This window comes from Hylaeus volcanicus, unplaced genomic scaffold (genome assembly GCF_026283585.1).
Source record: "Hylaeus volcanicus isolate JK05 unplaced genomic scaffold, UHH_iyHylVolc1.0_haploid 12126, whole genome shotgun sequence".
NCBI lineage: Eukaryota > Metazoa > Arthropoda > Insecta > Hymenoptera > Colletidae > Hylaeus > Hylaeus volcanicus.
Genome location: NW_026533094.1, coordinates 228,988 through 244,471, shown reverse-complemented (window position 1 = coordinate 244,471; position 15,484 = coordinate 228,988). Strand labels below are relative to the sequence as shown.

Here is a 15,484-nt window from a genome sequence, read left to right as displayed (position 1 = left end):
CATGAAGAAAGAGAGTGTTTGTAATTTTTTGTTTAAATTTTAAGTCTTTTTTTTTGTTGTTAAATAAGAAAAAAAAAGTTCATGTTTAAACATTTCTTTTTCTGTTTGTAATTGCGACATACACCAACAAAATGTTTTGAATCATTTTATACTAGGAACGCAAGCCGGAAGTTTTCGAACAAGATCTGATTTTTTTTTTTCATCTTCATCTCCTAATTGAATTCTGTAAATTTTTTTTGTATATTGTTTTATTGAAACAAAAAGAAAATAAACGCGCGAAATTGTATTACCTCAAAAAATCACGAACTCCATGCCACATATTAAATCCAAAAAGTTTAGGAATATGGTAACGTATGGGAGTTTCTGGAACCTGAAGAATACAACATATAATATTTCATTGCCAAGCATTTGTTATTGCAAGAATAGTTTGTTACCAAGTCTTTGTAATACATAAAAAAAAGATGAGGAAACGATGTTCCGAAGAAAACCCCATCAAGCATTGCTAAACGGTGCACACTAGGCAAATAAATTTCCTTAAGACAACAAAATCAATTATTAATCCTTCCTTTTAACAAAAAAACTTACATTACAAGTAGGACAAAAAACTTTTGCTTTGCACACACCCAATGTATCGGATAAACCAATAGGGAGGACAGGTCTTCCTTTACAATTAACATTAGGGCACAATCCAAAAACATAACAACTAAATTTTTCAAGCATAGCGGCCATCCCTCTATCACGAGACACCAAGTGATTTTTTTTTTTTTATATATAAAAAAATGAAAAAATAATAAAAGAACAAAAATTTAATCAATTTTTTGTTTTGAAAACATCTTCAGCATAAAGAAAAAGTGGCACTTACTTAATGGTCAGAATGTATCGTGCATGAATTAAACCGTACAAAATTGGAGCATCTTCAATACTTGATGAAGATGCGAATAATGAGTAGTCTGAGGAACTATTTTCCTCTTCATTGAAAGACTCGTCAACATCAATGTCTTCATCCAAAATTATACCCAGAGCTTTTTCAAAATGTTTAACACTTGTTTCCAAACCTAAGAAACATTGATTTGGTCGTCAAATCTTGAAGTGATTCAACAGTTTGAAAGGCGAAAATATCAATCTACCAGTTAAATTGAAGCTATCACGAATATATTCTGTATCAACCTCAACGAATACTTCATTTCCCTCCAAGCACAAAAACCAATCAATCCATGCGAGCTAACAGTCAAGTACAAGAAAGACAGTGTTTTAAAATGAACTTTTTTCTTTTTGTACTTCGTAGTCCATCTCTTTTTCTTTTTCAGATTGAAAAAGATCCGAACTTCCAAAAGATGACGTAGCACTCCTTTAAAAAAAAAATTGCGTAGTTATAAAAACAAAAAAAAGCATTACATGGACTTTGAAAATAAGTAAATTGAATTTTTTCGTATTTTTTTTTATTTTGAGAGTAAAAAGAAATAGTTCTAAAAACGAATCAAAAAGCTCATTTGATAACAAAAAAATGATTTTCAATGCATGCATCTCAAAAAAAACCCTTTCGTTCCAAACAAAAAAGCATTCTTACCTTCGTAAATGGAAGAAAAAAAAAAGAAAGTCGTTTTCCAGCAAGTCTTTTAGTTTAAATATTTAAAGACAATGTCTTAAAATAACAGGCTTTTGTCTGTTCCTGTACTTTCCTGACATTTGTTGTAACATCAATATCTGTGTAGTACAAATCCGTTTGTTTTCAACTAAAATTTTTAATTAAAAAAAAATGGTAAAGACTTTGTAATATCTTTTCTGGTGTGAAAATAAAACAACTTGGTCTTCTTTTTTTTTCTTGCAGTGGAATTTTTCACGTTTTGCAGCTGATTTCTTTAATAGCGGTTTAATTGATTCTTACGAGGAAAATGATTCTGGTTTAGTTCCATTTCAAGAAGATTATAAATGTTATTCAGTAACATTTTTAGCAAGAGATGAAATGGAACGAGGGAACAAAAGTATGGTTTTATTTTGGTGTTATTTTTATCATTCCTTTAAAATACCCTGACAAATAGTTTTACTTCCAAGTTCTGCACTCGTAACTCTTTCTCGAATGAATGTAACGTGGCCTATGATTTTCTCATTGGCCAATCCAACGCTTGATCGAGTAACACATGGAGGTGTTTTAGAATTCACAGCGGAAGAAGGTTGTTGTTATTTGCCTTACTGGGTAAAAAACTCTTCTTCCTAATCTATTAAGTCTTTTATATAGGAAGAAGGTTATGAAAAACCTTTTATTAGGTGAAGGTGATATGATAACTGTTTCTAATACGACATTACCTAAAGGGACTTATGTTAAAATACAACCAGTCACAAGTGATTTTTTAGATATTTACGATCATCGTGAAGTGTAAGTCATTCGGCACTCCATTCTTTTGCATTAGATGCAATTGTTACTTGGCACAAAACAATTCATGTTTGGGGCGGGGGGAGGATTTAGACTTGAGCGTGCTTTAAGCCTATTTTCTTGTTTAACAACTGGAGACAATATTGAAATTCATCATCAAAATAAGACTTTTGAAATTGAAATTGTGGTAACAACAAGATTATAACAACTTCTCCTTCTTTTCTAACCTCTTTTTCTGTCATAATATTTAACAAAAAGTGTATGTAGGAATGCCAACCTTCGCCTGCCATTTCCATTATTGAAACGGATGTTCAAGTGGATTTCCTAGCTCCAAAAGATTATGTTGAGCCTATTCGTCAAACGGAAGGATTGGAAAAAAAATTGAAAAGGAAAAAAGAGGAAGAGCTTGTTCCACAAACAAATCCTCAAAGTACTTCATCACTTAATTTTGGTCAAATCCTTGTAAGTGATATGGTGCCCTTCAAAGTAGTCATGGTTTTTTATTAAAAAAATGTATATAACCTTTATAGACTTCATCGAATCTAACTCAAAATACACTGAGTGATACTTGCACTCCAAAACAAACGGGAACGTTAAGTTGTGAAAAGGTACACTCTAAAAAAGGTTTTCTTTTTTTATATTTTACAAGAAGAAACAAAACTAGTATTTACATTATTGTTTTTTGTACTGTTGATTAGACCCCTCAACGTATTCCCAAAGGCATTCGGGTAAGCTTTCATCCTGGTCATTTTATCATTTTATGGCATTCTTACTTTACGAAAAGTTAACTTCATTTATAGTCGTGATTTTTCTATTTTATCATTAGACAAAGTGTAAAGAATATTCCAAATATATTCAAAGCAGTAGTTTTCTTAGTAAGACTGGGAATCATTCATCCAACTCCTCCTCATCCATTGAGAACAAATCATCGCAGCCTAGTACAAATTTCTCTCTGTTTAGTGGAGAAGGGAGGCAGTGTTAATTAATTTTTTTTATAAATTAAGTGTTTTGACTTTTCTTTTTTTTATAACGGTAAACTTGTTTTCACATAAAAACAGATAAAAAAAATCTGGACAATAACTAAACCTTCCCTTTTATTTCATAACGTCACAGAAAGTCTAGCACACTGCTGATCAGAATTTAAGACGCTTAAACTGTTAAGCGGCCCAATACAAGTTTAGGAGGCCCCTTCATAATGATTCAAGACAACGCTGCTAATTTTCCTCGTACTCCTATTTTTTCGGCACCAGCTTCCTCAACAATAACAAAAATACAAATAGCTTTAAATAATTTTTTAGTTCAGTTTCCTGTGAGTACTCCTTGTTAGTAACAGTTCTAGTATTTAAGCCAAAAACTTTATTTTTTAAATGAACCATATTTTTTAATGTACTAGAATTCTGTTTATCATATTGTTGAGAGCGCTGGAAAATGTGAAGAAAATGAAACAAATGAGGAATCCATGTTACGGTCAAAAAATATAATTAATGAAACAAGCGATCATTTAAGCTGTATTTTGTCCTCCATTACAGCATTAATACCAGAATTACCTGATTCAACACGTTCAGAGGTATGCTCAGCTTTGTTGTGAAAAACTGAACCAATGTTTTTTTTTTCTTTTTACACCAAAGGATTATTATAAATTAAAAATTAAACAACTCACTAAAGAAAACGAACTATTAACAAATGTTTTACACGACACTTTACAGGGTGTTAAAAATCTTCATCAACATATTGAAAAGGAAATTTATCTTTGTGCTGATGCGTTATGTGATGGACCGCACGTTTAACATTGGTTTCAGTTTGCATCGCTCGACAATGACATATGAACTCTCGTCGCGGTCTGCATGTTAAACTCATATGAAAATAACCAAAATTTTTTTTTTATTTCCGTTGATTTTTAACGCCATTGTTTAAAAATGAATTTCATGTTTTAAAATTTTTAGGTAGGTGAATAATTAAAGTACAATGCAAAAAAAATACTCTATAGTTCAATAATCAAAGTTTTGATAATTCGAAAAAGGAGAATACACTCATAAGCTTATGTGTTTTTATAATTTATATCTAGCTGCAAATGGTTTTAAAATTTTTCTTCATTTTTGAATCGTTTTTTCGAATATTTTCCCTACATATACGTCTCGTTTGTGAAATCCAATAATGATAGTTAAATCAAGCAGGAAGATTTCTTTCAATAACTTAAAAAAAAATAGAATAAAACATATTAAAGTCAGAATTGAAAGAGTGACTGTTATAATTTCTTGTCGCATCCACTATGAAGTCAAAAATTAAACCAGTAAAATGGCTTACATTGATAGTGTTATAAGAGAGAGTTAGTTAGTTACAAGCATGTAAAAATGAGTAATGATAAGGAAAATAAACAAAAAGATAATAAGGTTCGAGAAGCGTGACTTTTTTGATAAGAATCGAAAGCATTGGTAGATGTGTCGTCATTATATGTTGGCGATGGACCTGGTTTTACGAAACAGAAATAATACATATAGAGTTTTTTTTTAATTCGATATGGTGTTAGTGCCCAATGATATTTTCCTTGAAGACTGGCAATGAAAGAATCATCTCCTGGACAATTTGGTAAACCTAGAATTTTAAAGGATTTGTCTTTACAAAAACGACAGGCAGCATAAGCGGAGAACGGATCACATACACCTTTATGTTGAATATAAAATTGACAATTTGGTATTGTAGCCCATGCTTTTGGACCTATGTTGACCGTCTTATCATTATAAAGTTCATCATCTCGGTATTCCCCTTGTGATAGAGAGTTCTCCTGTAAATGATTATGGCTATGAATAGAGCTTTTATAGTCGTCAGTAAGAAGATTTCGTTGAACACGTGTTTCCAATTCGTAATTGACATGATCTAAAGTGGAAGGTTGGCTGGCATAATTATCTGACAACTTATTTGCCAACAAAAAAGTAGTAGGTTTATGATCAAAGTTAAAAAAAAGCGGAATGGTAACAAAAAAAAAACTATTAAAATTCAATAATACAATAAAACGTTTTGTTAATAACCATGCGATAAACATTTTTTAAATCTAATGTCCAAAAATAATTTTTGATTTTAGAATACAGTTTTTGTTTCCTGATTGATTGATTAAATCTTATCGGCCACTTGGCTTTTGGGTTTTAGTATAGTTAACTTTTGTGTATTTCAAAAAATTTTTTTTCCCTTATAGCCAATTTTTTTTGTATTGACATAGTTTTGTTTGAAATATAAAAAATGCACATTTTTTTTAATAATAAAATTATTTCAACGCAATATAAAAATTTTAAAATATTACTATATATAAAAAAAAAAGCGTACCTGTCATGATATTATTTGCAGTAATTTTTTATGTCTTAAAAAAACAATTTTATTTTCTATTCTTACCAACTGACAACTCTACGTTATGACAACTAAATGACTTTGATTTAAATTGGTTGAAAAGGGATGTCAAATAGTTTAAAAGACTTTATTCGACAAGTTCGCGATTGTCGAACAACAGCTGAAGAACGTGCTATTGTTGCGAAAGAATGTGCTATGATTCGCACAAGCTTAAAGGTAGTTAATTGGTTTTTTATTTAATTTGAAATGACAAGGCTTTTTTTTTCTAAAAGAGAATTTCAACAAAATAAATCCTTTTATGTTTGTTCAGGAGAATTCAAATAATCATTCATTTCGTAAAATGGCGAAATTATTATTTATTCATATGATGGGGTAACATATTGAAAACATTATAAAAACAAGGCTTGATTTTGTTATAGAAAATCAACCTTTATTCATTTTTTTTATTGTTTTAAAATTTTTACTGCGTTTGTTAGATATCCAATTAGTTTTGGTCAAATGGAATGTTTAAGATTAATAGCGTCAAATAATTTTGAAGAGAAACGTATAGGATATCTAGCTATTCATCAATTAATGAAGGAAGATGACGAAATTTTGATGCTTGTGACCAACTCTATTAAAACTGATTTAAATCATTCAGTACGTTTTTGTAATAAGGCGAAAAACATAATAAAGCATTGTTTTGTTTATTTGTTTTTATATGACAACTTATTTTGTTTCAAAAAAACGCCCTACAGAATCAATACGTTAATATGCTAGGACTCACTGCTTTGGCTAATATTGGCTCATCACAAATGGTTCAAATGCTGGCTCATGAAGTTGAAGAATTATGTTTTTCACCCAATGTTTCTATCAAAAGAAAAGCTGTTGTTTGTGCTTTAAGGTGAACTATTTGACTAATGCAACAAAATTGTGTGATTTTTTTTTTTAATAAAATAAATTGACTTTATTTTCTTTTTTCTTCACCTCGGTAAAATGAAATGGTTCTAAAAGGATTATTAAAAAAGTTGAGGATCTCAATGAAAGGTTTATTGCTATTCTTCCAACATTAATGCATGATCAAGATCAAGGTGTTCACTTGTTAAACTAACTTATTTGGTTTAACATTTTCTTTCATTTAGGCGTCGTAATGGTAACATCCTCTATTATTAGTACATTAGCACATCAAGATAAGACCTTGGTCGCGCCTCTGAAATCTCAAATTTTGTCTTATTTGGTACCGTAACTTTAATTAAAGTTTTGTTGTTGTGTAAAACATGCTCATGGGCGTTTAGGTTCTCCGTCTTAAAACATTAGTTTCAACGACGGGTTATGCTAATACAAGTGAAACGGAAATTGGAGGCGTCGTTAATCCGTTTCTTCAGGTGAAACTGCTACAAACCATACTAGAACTTTTAAAGGTTCGTTTCTTCATAATATGTTACCTTAGTCGAGTCAATTAGTTTCACAAAATAAAAGTTTGACCCCGTTTTGTTAAACGTGTAGATAGCTTCACCTCATTCCTCTTGCGATACCGAAATCACCAATTTAATCACACAAATTATTGTTATTACTAACAGCTCAAGAAACCCTGGTTGCTCTATTCTTTTAGAGTGTATCAGGATCATTTCGACCTTACCCTATAATAAAAATCTTTTTGACGTTTGTGGAAATGTTTTCGGCAAATTATTACAACATAAAGAAAGTAATATTAGGTAAATTAAAAACGAAGATTTGTATTTCATTTTTATCTTTAAACTGTTTAACAATGCGACTTGAATATCAAATTTTTTTTTGTTCTTATGTTTTCAAAAGATATGTCGGTTTATGTTGTGTTTATCAACTAGTAAAACAATATCCTGAGGTGTTTCAAAGTCATACGTCCATTATTATGGATTGTTTAAAGGTATGTTATTATAGTTCTTGTTTTTCTTGTTGCTGAGAATACAAAGAATTCTTTATGATATGCTTACAACGTTTCCATAGGATTGCGACCCTTCCATTCAACGTCAAGCATTGAAAATTATTTATGAAACGATGAATACCACAACATTACGACTTTATTTGAATGAGCTGATCAAATTATATAGCCGAAAACCTCTCGGGATTTTAACATTTGAAGACCGTGAACTTTATAGTGATTTGGCTTGCAAGGTTAGGCATTCTTCTTTGTAACATACTAGGAAGTTTTGATGTTATTGCTTGACCTTCTTATTTTGTGATTTTTTTATTTTTAAGATGGTCATGTCGATACTGCAATTCTCATCTACGAAACGTTATGCCTTGGATGCCTTACTTTATTTGCTTTCAGAACTTAAAGATTTACAATTCTTAAAAACAGAAACTATTTTAATTGAATTAGTACGTTTTTATTTTTCATCCATTACTTGTATCATAAATTCTTCACTTGTTTTTAAGATAAGTATGACACCACAACTTCAACGTTACGCGACCATTCAATTATTTCTCTTATCAAAAGAACGTTTTTCAAAAAAAGCACTCCTTCGCGTATGTCTTTGGTGTTTAGGGGAATATGGTGATTTAGTAATTTCATCATCTACAACAGCACTGGAAAGTATGAGTGTAAGTCAGAAGAAGAAAAAAAAGCGTCTATTAGTTCCTTTAAATAAAAACGTGTTTCTTTACATTTTTTATTAGATCTCCTCTAATGAAATTGTCAGTTTTTTTAAAGAGTATCTTGATTTTTACTTGTCATCTTTAACGGATTTAGGAAAGCAAAATATCAATTTAGAAGAAATATCATTTTTTATAGGAGATACAAATATAACGCCCTCTACTTCATATAGTGCACAAGTGCAAGACTCCTTTTATAACACTCTTGAAATTCTAATTAACGCACTAGCCAAATTATCGAAACGTTTACCAAATGAAAGAAATCGATTGACTTGCCTGATTGAAAAATTCAAAAATCGTAGGTATTTAAAGCAAGGAAAACATTTGTCTACTTTTCCCTTTGTAGATTCGAATATGGAAATCCAGCAGCGGGCTCTTGAATATTCTTCTTTAATTGCTCTTAACAAACAAGACTTGTATTCAACAATGTTTGACGTTATCCCGACTTTACCTGAAAATTCCCATAGTGATTTATATCGTTTAAATGTGAAACCTATTGGTGTGTTTGAAAATCCTTTATAAAAATAGCGTTCAACCAAAGTGCAATATGATTGTCCCCATCTCATTATCAATTGTTTTCATGCTACTAGGCAATACAACAAGTGATACTTTTTCCTTTAAAACGCAGTTTGAGGAAGCTTTTTTAAACAGTACAAGCGATGTACAAAAGAGTCATATCGAGACAACCGATTTATTACTTTTGAATGATGATGAACCCGTTTCAAAACTTGAGACCGATGTTGTTGAAAAGCAGACGAAATTCGCTAGTGTCATAGACCTTTTAAATGATCTACCCATATCACCATCTACTCATTCATTGCTATAAATTCTAATTTTTTTGTCTTAATAAAGAGTGGTAAAGATATAGCTTACCACTGTCAAATCTTTTTAACTTCTCTCCACTCACGCATTGTTACTTGATTTTTTTTAAGTACTAAACTTTTTGTGAATCAAAATTTTAATTATTTCCAATAAACTGTGAAACAGATAGTACGTATAAGTCGTTGAACATTCATCACAAATAATTATGCAGCATTTTCTGTATTAAAAAAAAAAATGCAAAGCGTGCCTCAGATTCGCAATTGGATTCCTTGAAATTTTTTCAAAGTGACAATATAAAAAAAAAGTTTAAAGATAATGTTGGGCGTTTGTATTTTTTTCTAAACTTTCAACTAGACAATTTTTTTGCTTTTCAATTTTACCCCCACAAACAAAATAAAAATTAGTAAAAAAAATAAATCGGTTGGTACTTTTTTTCTTAATTCTGTTTCTAACTTCATAAACAACATTTCTTATTATGCTATTTTTGGATTACTGATATTCTATTTATAGTTTTTTTTTAGATTAATATGATAAACAATTCACCGAATGAAATTGACGTAGTGCAAGATGTGCATTCGGTTTTGACTCCCAAAAGGCTAGTAGAACAAGATTATCCTGTTCCAAACAAGTTATATAAAAAAAAGATACTTTTAGAAAAATTTCGGTATCCTTATCACTATAAGCATTGCTTTGCCGGAAAAAATGGTATCATTCATTTCAATATAACAGGAAATATAGATAACCCTATTGTATGTTGTGATTTAATCTTTTAAATGAAAGGTTAGATATTCTTCTTTTTAACTCTAGATTTTATGCTTTCACGGACTGAATGGAAGTTTGAATAGTTTTTTAGGTTTCCACAATTTTTATAAAAATCGAAAGTATTGTGTGATATCTTTTGGTATCAATAATTTTGACTTTTGTAATATACTAATTTTTTTTTTTTTTCAAAGACTTGTACGGTCATGGACTTTCAGCTAATGTTCCCTATCGTCGTAGTGAATATTTATTTTTTTTTAAAAAGCCAAATGCTACCTATACTTTACGTTTTTTTGTTGAGGTTATCTTGTATTTTATTTAAAAACATATTTTTTTTTGAAAATTTTTCTCTACGTTTAGCAAGCAAAACAACTTATTGATCATTTAGGAGTTTCTTCTTCACGCAACGATCTAACGTTGGTTGGCTTCTCCATGGGTAAATGATTTCAAATAACGCGAAAACCTTATTTTTTTTTTTTTTGAAAAACAAAAGGAGGGATAATAGCATTATCCTTTGCACTTTATTATCCGTCATATGTTCAACGCATATTCTTAATCTGTTCCGCTGGGTTTATGAAAACAAAACCTCCTTTTCGTGTCAAATTACTAAAGCAGTTCAGCTGCTGTATTCATCCTATTTCGTCTCTTTGTATTTGCTCCTTTGCGCAAAAAAAAAAAAAATTTTTTAAGGTAATATATTTTCCTATAATGAAAACGTCACATGTTATTCCTTCAGCAATTTACACATAAGGAAATTGAAAACGGAACAGCTGAAAGTTTATGGACACTACATATTTGGAACCTTTATATAAAGAAGGGATTTATTGAATCTTTTTTAGGTTGCGTTCTAGAACTCCCTCTATGGCATGCTCCTTTTCTTTTTTCTATGGTGCTCCTGTCAATTGTTCTAATTGACGTTTTTTTTATGTACTACCCCTTTTTTCTATCTCTTATAGGTTGGCCAATTGGATATACCAGTGTTATGTATTTGGGGAGAAAACGATAAAATTGTTCCACCCATGCCGTGCGACGTTGTGCAGAATTATATCCCCAATAGCTTTTCTTTAACGATTCCTCAAGGAACTCATCTCCTTATAAATGAAAAGGTCTGTATCACTGGCTTTTGTCTGTTTGTACGCTAAAGACTTTCACCTTGTTCAGTCGACTATCATCTTCAAGTTACTCACAAAATTTTTAAATGTTCGTCAAGGGGAAATCGTCGATGTTTGGAGTCGTTTCATTTAAATCGAGGATGATCATTTTTTCATTGAATAATCAACACGCTACCATTTCATTTTCTTATACATTAACGCCTTTAAAGAATTTTCAAATTATTTTTTTTTAATAGAAGACGTTGTGAGGAACCAAAAAAAAATAGGTAGCAAAGTATAACAGATGTTGTTATTTATTAAAAGGTAACGACTTACTGTAAAACGTGTACTGGAAACTCATTGAGCATTGAAATATATTTAACCTTTTTTAATAATCAATTACTGGTTATATATAGATAGTCAAAAAAACGTTTTCACAAACACACTTTCAATGCACACATTGCATCCAAAAATGCACAATTACATTTCTGTGAACGCTTAGATGGTCGCTCCAAAAAGAAGCATGATATCAAGGTTGTGTGGTGTAGTGGTTAGCACTTTAGACTTTGAATCTGACAACCTGGGTTCGAATCCCGGCACGACCTAGTTTTGTAAAATTTATTTTTACTTGTAGTTATTAACATAAAACTAATGTAAAGCGACATAGTGCTTGTTCGTTTTAATATATTATTACAAGTCATTCGGAGCTATAACTTTTCCTAATGTATACGTTTGTTTTATTTTTGCTATGTTTTATTTTGCGTCATTATTTAACTAGTCAGGAGAAAGAATAGCTTGCTGTAAAGTATAAAGTTTTTTGACGGTATCATAAAATCCTATGATGCACTCACAATTATTACAGAGAACTAGTGGATTGCTTAAAGGACATTTCTCGCTTTGCTTGTCTGTTAAATCCATAGCTGTTTTGTGTTGATATAAAATCAATTAACTATTTACAAAATTATTTTGGCAAGAAAAACTTACGTAAGGCATCAACTCTTTTAATCGAACACTTTAAACGTTTGGATTCACTAGAACAAGATAAAACATCTTGTACTTTAATATGACAATTAACAAGATGCTCTGATGTGAAATACATTGACATTTTATGACGAAAAACACTAGAAAAAAAAAAAAAACAGCAGTATAATTTGTTTAAGAATAACCAATTTCGCAGTCTTTGTACATTTGGCTATGGTAAGCAATAGTTATAAAACATCCAGCACAACATAAAGCTTGAGCGGAATGTTTGTTTTTCTCTAAAAATAAAAGGAGAAAAAAGAAGAAGATTTAAAAAAAAGTTCAACCACCTCATTTGTGTTTTTTTAATTATTACCAGGAAAATTTTTAGATACCCACTCCTCATCAGATTCATCCGCGTGTTCATCATAAAAGTAATCAGAAATTTGCTCAAAAGTCTCGGAAATCGGTACGTCTGGAGCTTGAAAACAAGACAAAAAAAGTAATTGACAATGGTACATTCAACTAGTTCCCTCTTTCTAGGATTACCTTTCCATTTCAATAAATAAGGAGTTAACTTATAAATATGAGTATACTTTTCATTCAGGCCCACCCAATCATCATCACTTTCTTCGAACACCTTATCAAGTGAAGTTTGTGGATAGTTTTGTTTTGGTTTCATGCAATGGTAAAGAACACAATCAGAACAATTTCGCCTGCACGTCCATACCCGAACAGTAATTAAATTTTTTTTTTAAATAAAAAGATGTCATTTAATAATTCACGTTTTTGATAAAAAATAAGCTGAACCAATTCAATGAATTGTCATTAACAGTGTAAGAAAAAATGTTATTTTATAACAATTTTTTTTCAACATAAGAAAAAAAAACATTTGCAGCACTTTAATACCGCTTCCAATATGTGTGTTAACAGGATAAAATGAAAACCTTCCGAAGAGTGTCTTTCCTTTTTTGACGTCACTTCATTCTCACGGAATAAAAAACTAGGAAAGTTACTTTTTTAAAAAATGTTTATTGTAATTTTTTTTTTTTCAAATTCAACGCTTAAAATTTTTCTTTTAAAAAAATTCCTTACTTAAAACAATCTTTGACTGTCAACATTAAGAAAAATGGGTTGCTTGAAATGATTAGCATTGTACAGCATTTGAAAGGAAAGTCGTATTAGTTTTAGTAATTACAATCAATTAAAAAACTTTAAAAAGAATGGTGTATTTTTTTGGGGTAAGGTGTGTTGTTATTGTTTTTATTACTATTTTGTAACTCATTGTAATGATGTATCTGATGAGGAGAAGAGTGGTTGTCTAAAGGCTTATTAATAGAAACAGCTGTAGCCATGTGAAGAAGATTAGGTAAATTTACAGCTCGATCAATAGCAAAAGGTAAACTTCGATGCCGACCCATAATCATAACAATAATTAAAATAAATTTAGACATGTTTGAAAGAAGGCCAGACAAACTAACTGCATTGACATCATTTGCGCCAAGAGATAACCCGACCGTTCCATACGCACTAACAGTTTCAAATACAATTGAGAAAATGTTTAAACGAGGAATACTTTGAAATTGAGTATCTTCTAGAACCGCAATACAAACCGTAGCTAAGAAAAGCCAAAAAATGTCTTGAATTAAAACCCGATACATTTGATGAGCAAAAATGTCAGAAGAAATTTCACGGGAAGGAGTTTCAAAAAGAGACGGATTATGAGTAAGAGATGAATCACGTTGACCGACGACTTGATTGTGATCTGTTGATTTAGTCAAAGATAAAGATTCTTCAAATGGATGTATATTAGTCTCATGTGAAAAGTGACAATGTGCTTGATTCGTTTTATTAAAATGTTTATAGGAAGCAAAAGTCTCTTCTTTAGATATACTTGTTGAGTGGTTTTGACAAATTTCATCGTGAAATAGATTCACACTGGATATTGACTTTTTTCGATTTTTCACAAGAAATTTAGGAAACAAAGAAGAAATTTTTGAACGAAGAAAGTTTTGATGTAAGTATTGTGAGTTGAAGAAATAACGTAAATTCCGTGTTACTTTTAACAGAACGCATTTAAAGGAAGCTTGATGAATTGAACCAGAACAGTGACATGTTGGTGCTACTTCAATCGTTGATGTTCGTACAGCCAATATAAAAGGATACGATACAATATACATGAAAAAAACCCATAAAAGCTTCATAGCTTCAGACGATCGAGTCACATCAATACAAGAAAATCCAGCAGTTCGAGTTGAAACATTTTGAAACCATGCAATCAATAAACGATTCGTTACGGAATATTTTTTTAAATATAATCGATTTAAATCCAAATAAATGAAAGCTAAAACTTGGGAGAATAATAGAAAAGAAGCCACACACAATAATGAAAAAGTTTGAGTTTCAGAAAACATGTGAGTATAACACCTTCTAGGATTATCTAAAAGAAATTGCGTTGCTGCAGTTTTTGAATAGGATAATGTCTTATTAACGGAATTCAATGTATTTCCGTCATAGAATGAGGTTTTTTTTTTTTTTAAATGCATCATATCACGTTGTTGATGAATTCGGTGCATGACCTTGACCACAAAATATATAGCAATAGGATAAAATGTATTACCTAAAAGTATAGAAAAAGATAAAGGAATTAGTACACCATAATGTGAAGCAAAGGGTAACAAATTTTGTTCATGGATAACAAATCCACAATTAGAAAAAGCGGAGACGGAATGAAAAAGTGCGAAAAACAATTTATTTGAAGTTACAATAAGCTTATTTTCTTTAGCTTTACTTAATTCACTTGAACCATTTCTATTAATTCCTATCAAGTAAAGGTAAATAAAAAGCGTTGAAAAGAAAGGTACAAGAATACAATAATACAATGTATACTTTAATAAACAAGTAAGAGCTCGATATTCGACAACTTCACGATTTAATATACCATTCATATTCAATTTTTGATGAGATGAATTTAAAGAAAAAGTGTTTAATACTTTTTTCGCCCATTGCTGATAGAAGTAACGTCGTATGATTAATGGAACTGTAGATAATAAAACATTATTTCCTAATATCATGACAATAAGTAAAGTCCAGACAGATTGAATAGAAAGATTTGCTGTATTAACGCTACTCAACCCAGTCATGGAACAAGCGGAAGCTGTCGTAAAAAGAGTGTCAATGTATGGTATACGTGATCCTTCAACAAAAAAAATGATTCCTGCTGAAGTAATTACAACGGTAACAATATATAACAAATGAAAGAAAAAATATGATCCATAGCCTGTAATGACTCTTTGAACGCAATTTAATTTTTCAAGGAATAAAAGACCATAATCACTGAAATTTGGTTTTTCACTATTAGCATAAGAATTGCCTTCTTCATCACAAAAAAAAGAATTTGATAAATTAGAAGATTTTTTTATAGAAAAAATTTGTTGAAAAAAGCTCACAAAAGGTTTTTTTGTTTTTGATTTGACCAATTGCGAAAAAGGCGGTCCGTTACATTTTCCAGTTTTCGTACGATTAAAAT

At 30.5% G+C, this 15,484-nt stretch overlaps 5 protein-coding genes and 1 non-coding gene across 16 annotated transcripts; 4 read left to right on the top strand and 2 right to left on the bottom strand.

Moving 5' to 3' along the window:
• Positions 1-12: 12 nt before the first annotated feature.
• Positions 13-1,637, bottom strand: LOC128882608 (casein kinase II subunit beta-like). 2 transcript variants are annotated; one of them, XM_054134263.1, is made up of 9 exons: positions 1,568-1,620; positions 1,396-1,466; positions 1,279-1,348; positions 1,128-1,221; positions 863-1,055; positions 586-733; positions 435-533; positions 291-370; positions 13-223 (listed from the first exon to the last, which is right to left on the bottom strand). In XM_054134263.1, coding segments are annotated over exons 2-9 (768 nt in total). In that variant the 5' UTR covers positions 1,398-1,466; positions 1,568-1,620; the 3' UTR covers positions 13-141. The 2 variants fall into 2 exon arrangements, with proteins under 2 accessions (XP_053990238.1, XP_053990239.1); XM_054134264.1 differs by lacking the exon at positions 1,396-1,466 and having other exon boundaries at positions 1,568-1,637.
• Positions 1,619-5,634, top strand: LOC128882607 (ubiquitin recognition factor in ER-associated degradation protein 1-like). 4 transcript variants are annotated; one of them, XR_008458470.1, is made up of 10 exons: positions 1,619-1,759; positions 1,829-1,982; positions 2,040-2,374; positions 2,465-2,558; positions 2,630-2,833; positions 2,902-2,979; positions 3,070-3,099; positions 3,198-3,680; positions 3,765-3,938; positions 4,000-5,634. XR_008458470.1 is itself a non-coding variant. In XM_054134261.1 (9 exons), exons 4-9 carry the CDS (start codon positions 2,247-2,249, stop codon positions 3,351-3,353), a joined length of 681 nt encoding a protein of 226 aa, XP_053990236.1. In that variant the 5' UTR covers positions 1,621-1,759; positions 1,829-1,982; positions 2,040-2,171; positions 2,237-2,246; the 3' UTR covers positions 3,354-3,456. The 4 variants fall into 4 exon arrangements, 3 of the variants coding, with proteins under 3 accessions (XP_053990236.1, XP_053990237.1, XP_053990235.1); XM_054134261.1 differs by lacking the exons at positions 3,765-3,938; positions 4,000-5,634 and having other exon boundaries at positions 1,621-1,759; positions 2,040-2,171; positions 2,237-2,374; positions 2,639-2,833; positions 3,198-3,456; XM_054134262.1 differs by lacking the exons at positions 3,765-3,938; positions 4,000-5,634 and having other exon boundaries at positions 1,621-1,759; positions 2,040-2,194; positions 2,266-2,374; positions 2,639-2,833; positions 3,198-3,456.
• A 140-nt stretch (positions 5,635-5,774) lies between these two features.
• On the top strand, positions 5,775-9,311 carry LOC128882664 (AP-1 complex subunit gamma-like). 2 transcript variants are annotated; one of them, XM_054134366.1, is made up of 15 exons: positions 5,775-5,926; positions 6,021-6,082; positions 6,187-6,349; positions 6,448-6,593; positions 6,704-6,780; positions 6,832-6,926; positions 6,985-7,110; positions 7,196-7,404; positions 7,505-7,595; positions 7,676-7,843; positions 7,928-8,050; positions 8,108-8,272; positions 8,348-8,621; positions 8,670-8,822; positions 8,914-9,311. In XM_054134366.1, the coding sequence occupies exons 1-15, from the start codon at positions 5,816-5,818 to the stop codon at positions 9,147-9,149; spliced, it is 2,199 nt and encodes a 732-aa protein (XP_053990341.1). In that variant the 5' UTR covers positions 5,775-5,815; the 3' UTR covers positions 9,150-9,311. The 2 variants fall into 2 exon arrangements, with proteins under 2 accessions (XP_053990341.1, XP_053990342.1); XM_054134367.1 differs by lacking the exons at positions 8,670-8,822; positions 8,914-9,311 and having other exon boundaries at positions 8,348-8,365; positions 8,421-8,590.
• A 90-nt stretch (positions 9,312-9,401) lies between these two features.
• On the top strand, positions 9,402-11,569 carry LOC128882680 (uncharacterized hydrolase YugF-like). 3 transcript variants are annotated; one of them, XM_054134397.1, is made up of 9 exons: positions 9,402-9,565; positions 9,667-9,894; positions 9,953-10,046; positions 10,099-10,205; positions 10,265-10,340; positions 10,398-10,594; positions 10,641-10,793; positions 10,861-11,010; positions 11,066-11,569. In XM_054134397.1, exons 2-9 carry the CDS (start codon positions 9,673-9,675, stop codon positions 11,147-11,149), a joined length of 1,083 nt encoding a protein of 360 aa, XP_053990372.1. In that variant the 5' UTR covers positions 9,402-9,565; positions 9,667-9,672; the 3' UTR covers positions 11,150-11,569. The 3 variants fall into 3 exon arrangements, 2 of the variants coding, with proteins under 2 accessions (XP_053990372.1, XP_053990371.1); XM_054134396.1 differs by having other exon boundaries at positions 9,402-9,894; XR_008458500.1 differs by having other exon boundaries at positions 9,406-9,925; positions 9,982-10,046; positions 10,099-11,010.
• Trnaq-uug (transfer RNA glutamine (anticodon UUG)) lies at positions 11,529-11,600 on the top strand. Its single transcript has one exon. It is a non-coding gene; the product is annotated as a tRNA-Gln (tRNA).
• A 117-nt stretch (positions 11,601-11,717) lies between these two features.
• LOC128882682 (uncharacterized) lies at positions 11,718-12,646 on the bottom strand. Of its 4 annotated transcripts, XM_054134402.1 has the most exons (6): positions 12,505-12,646; positions 12,332-12,436; positions 12,182-12,254; positions 11,980-12,116; positions 11,847-11,915; positions 11,718-11,793 (listed from the first exon to the last, which is right to left on the bottom strand). In XM_054134402.1, the coding sequence occupies exons 1-6, from the start codon at positions 12,635-12,637 to the stop codon at positions 11,774-11,776; spliced, it is 537 nt and encodes a 178-aa protein (XP_053990377.1). In that variant the 5' UTR covers positions 12,638-12,646; the 3' UTR covers positions 11,718-11,773. The 4 variants fall into 4 exon arrangements, with proteins under 4 accessions (XP_053990377.1, XP_053990374.1, XP_053990376.1 ...); XM_054134399.1 differs by having other exon boundaries at positions 11,718-11,915; XM_054134401.1 differs by having other exon boundaries at positions 11,718-11,900.
• Positions 12,647-15,484: the final 2,838 nt, after the last annotated feature.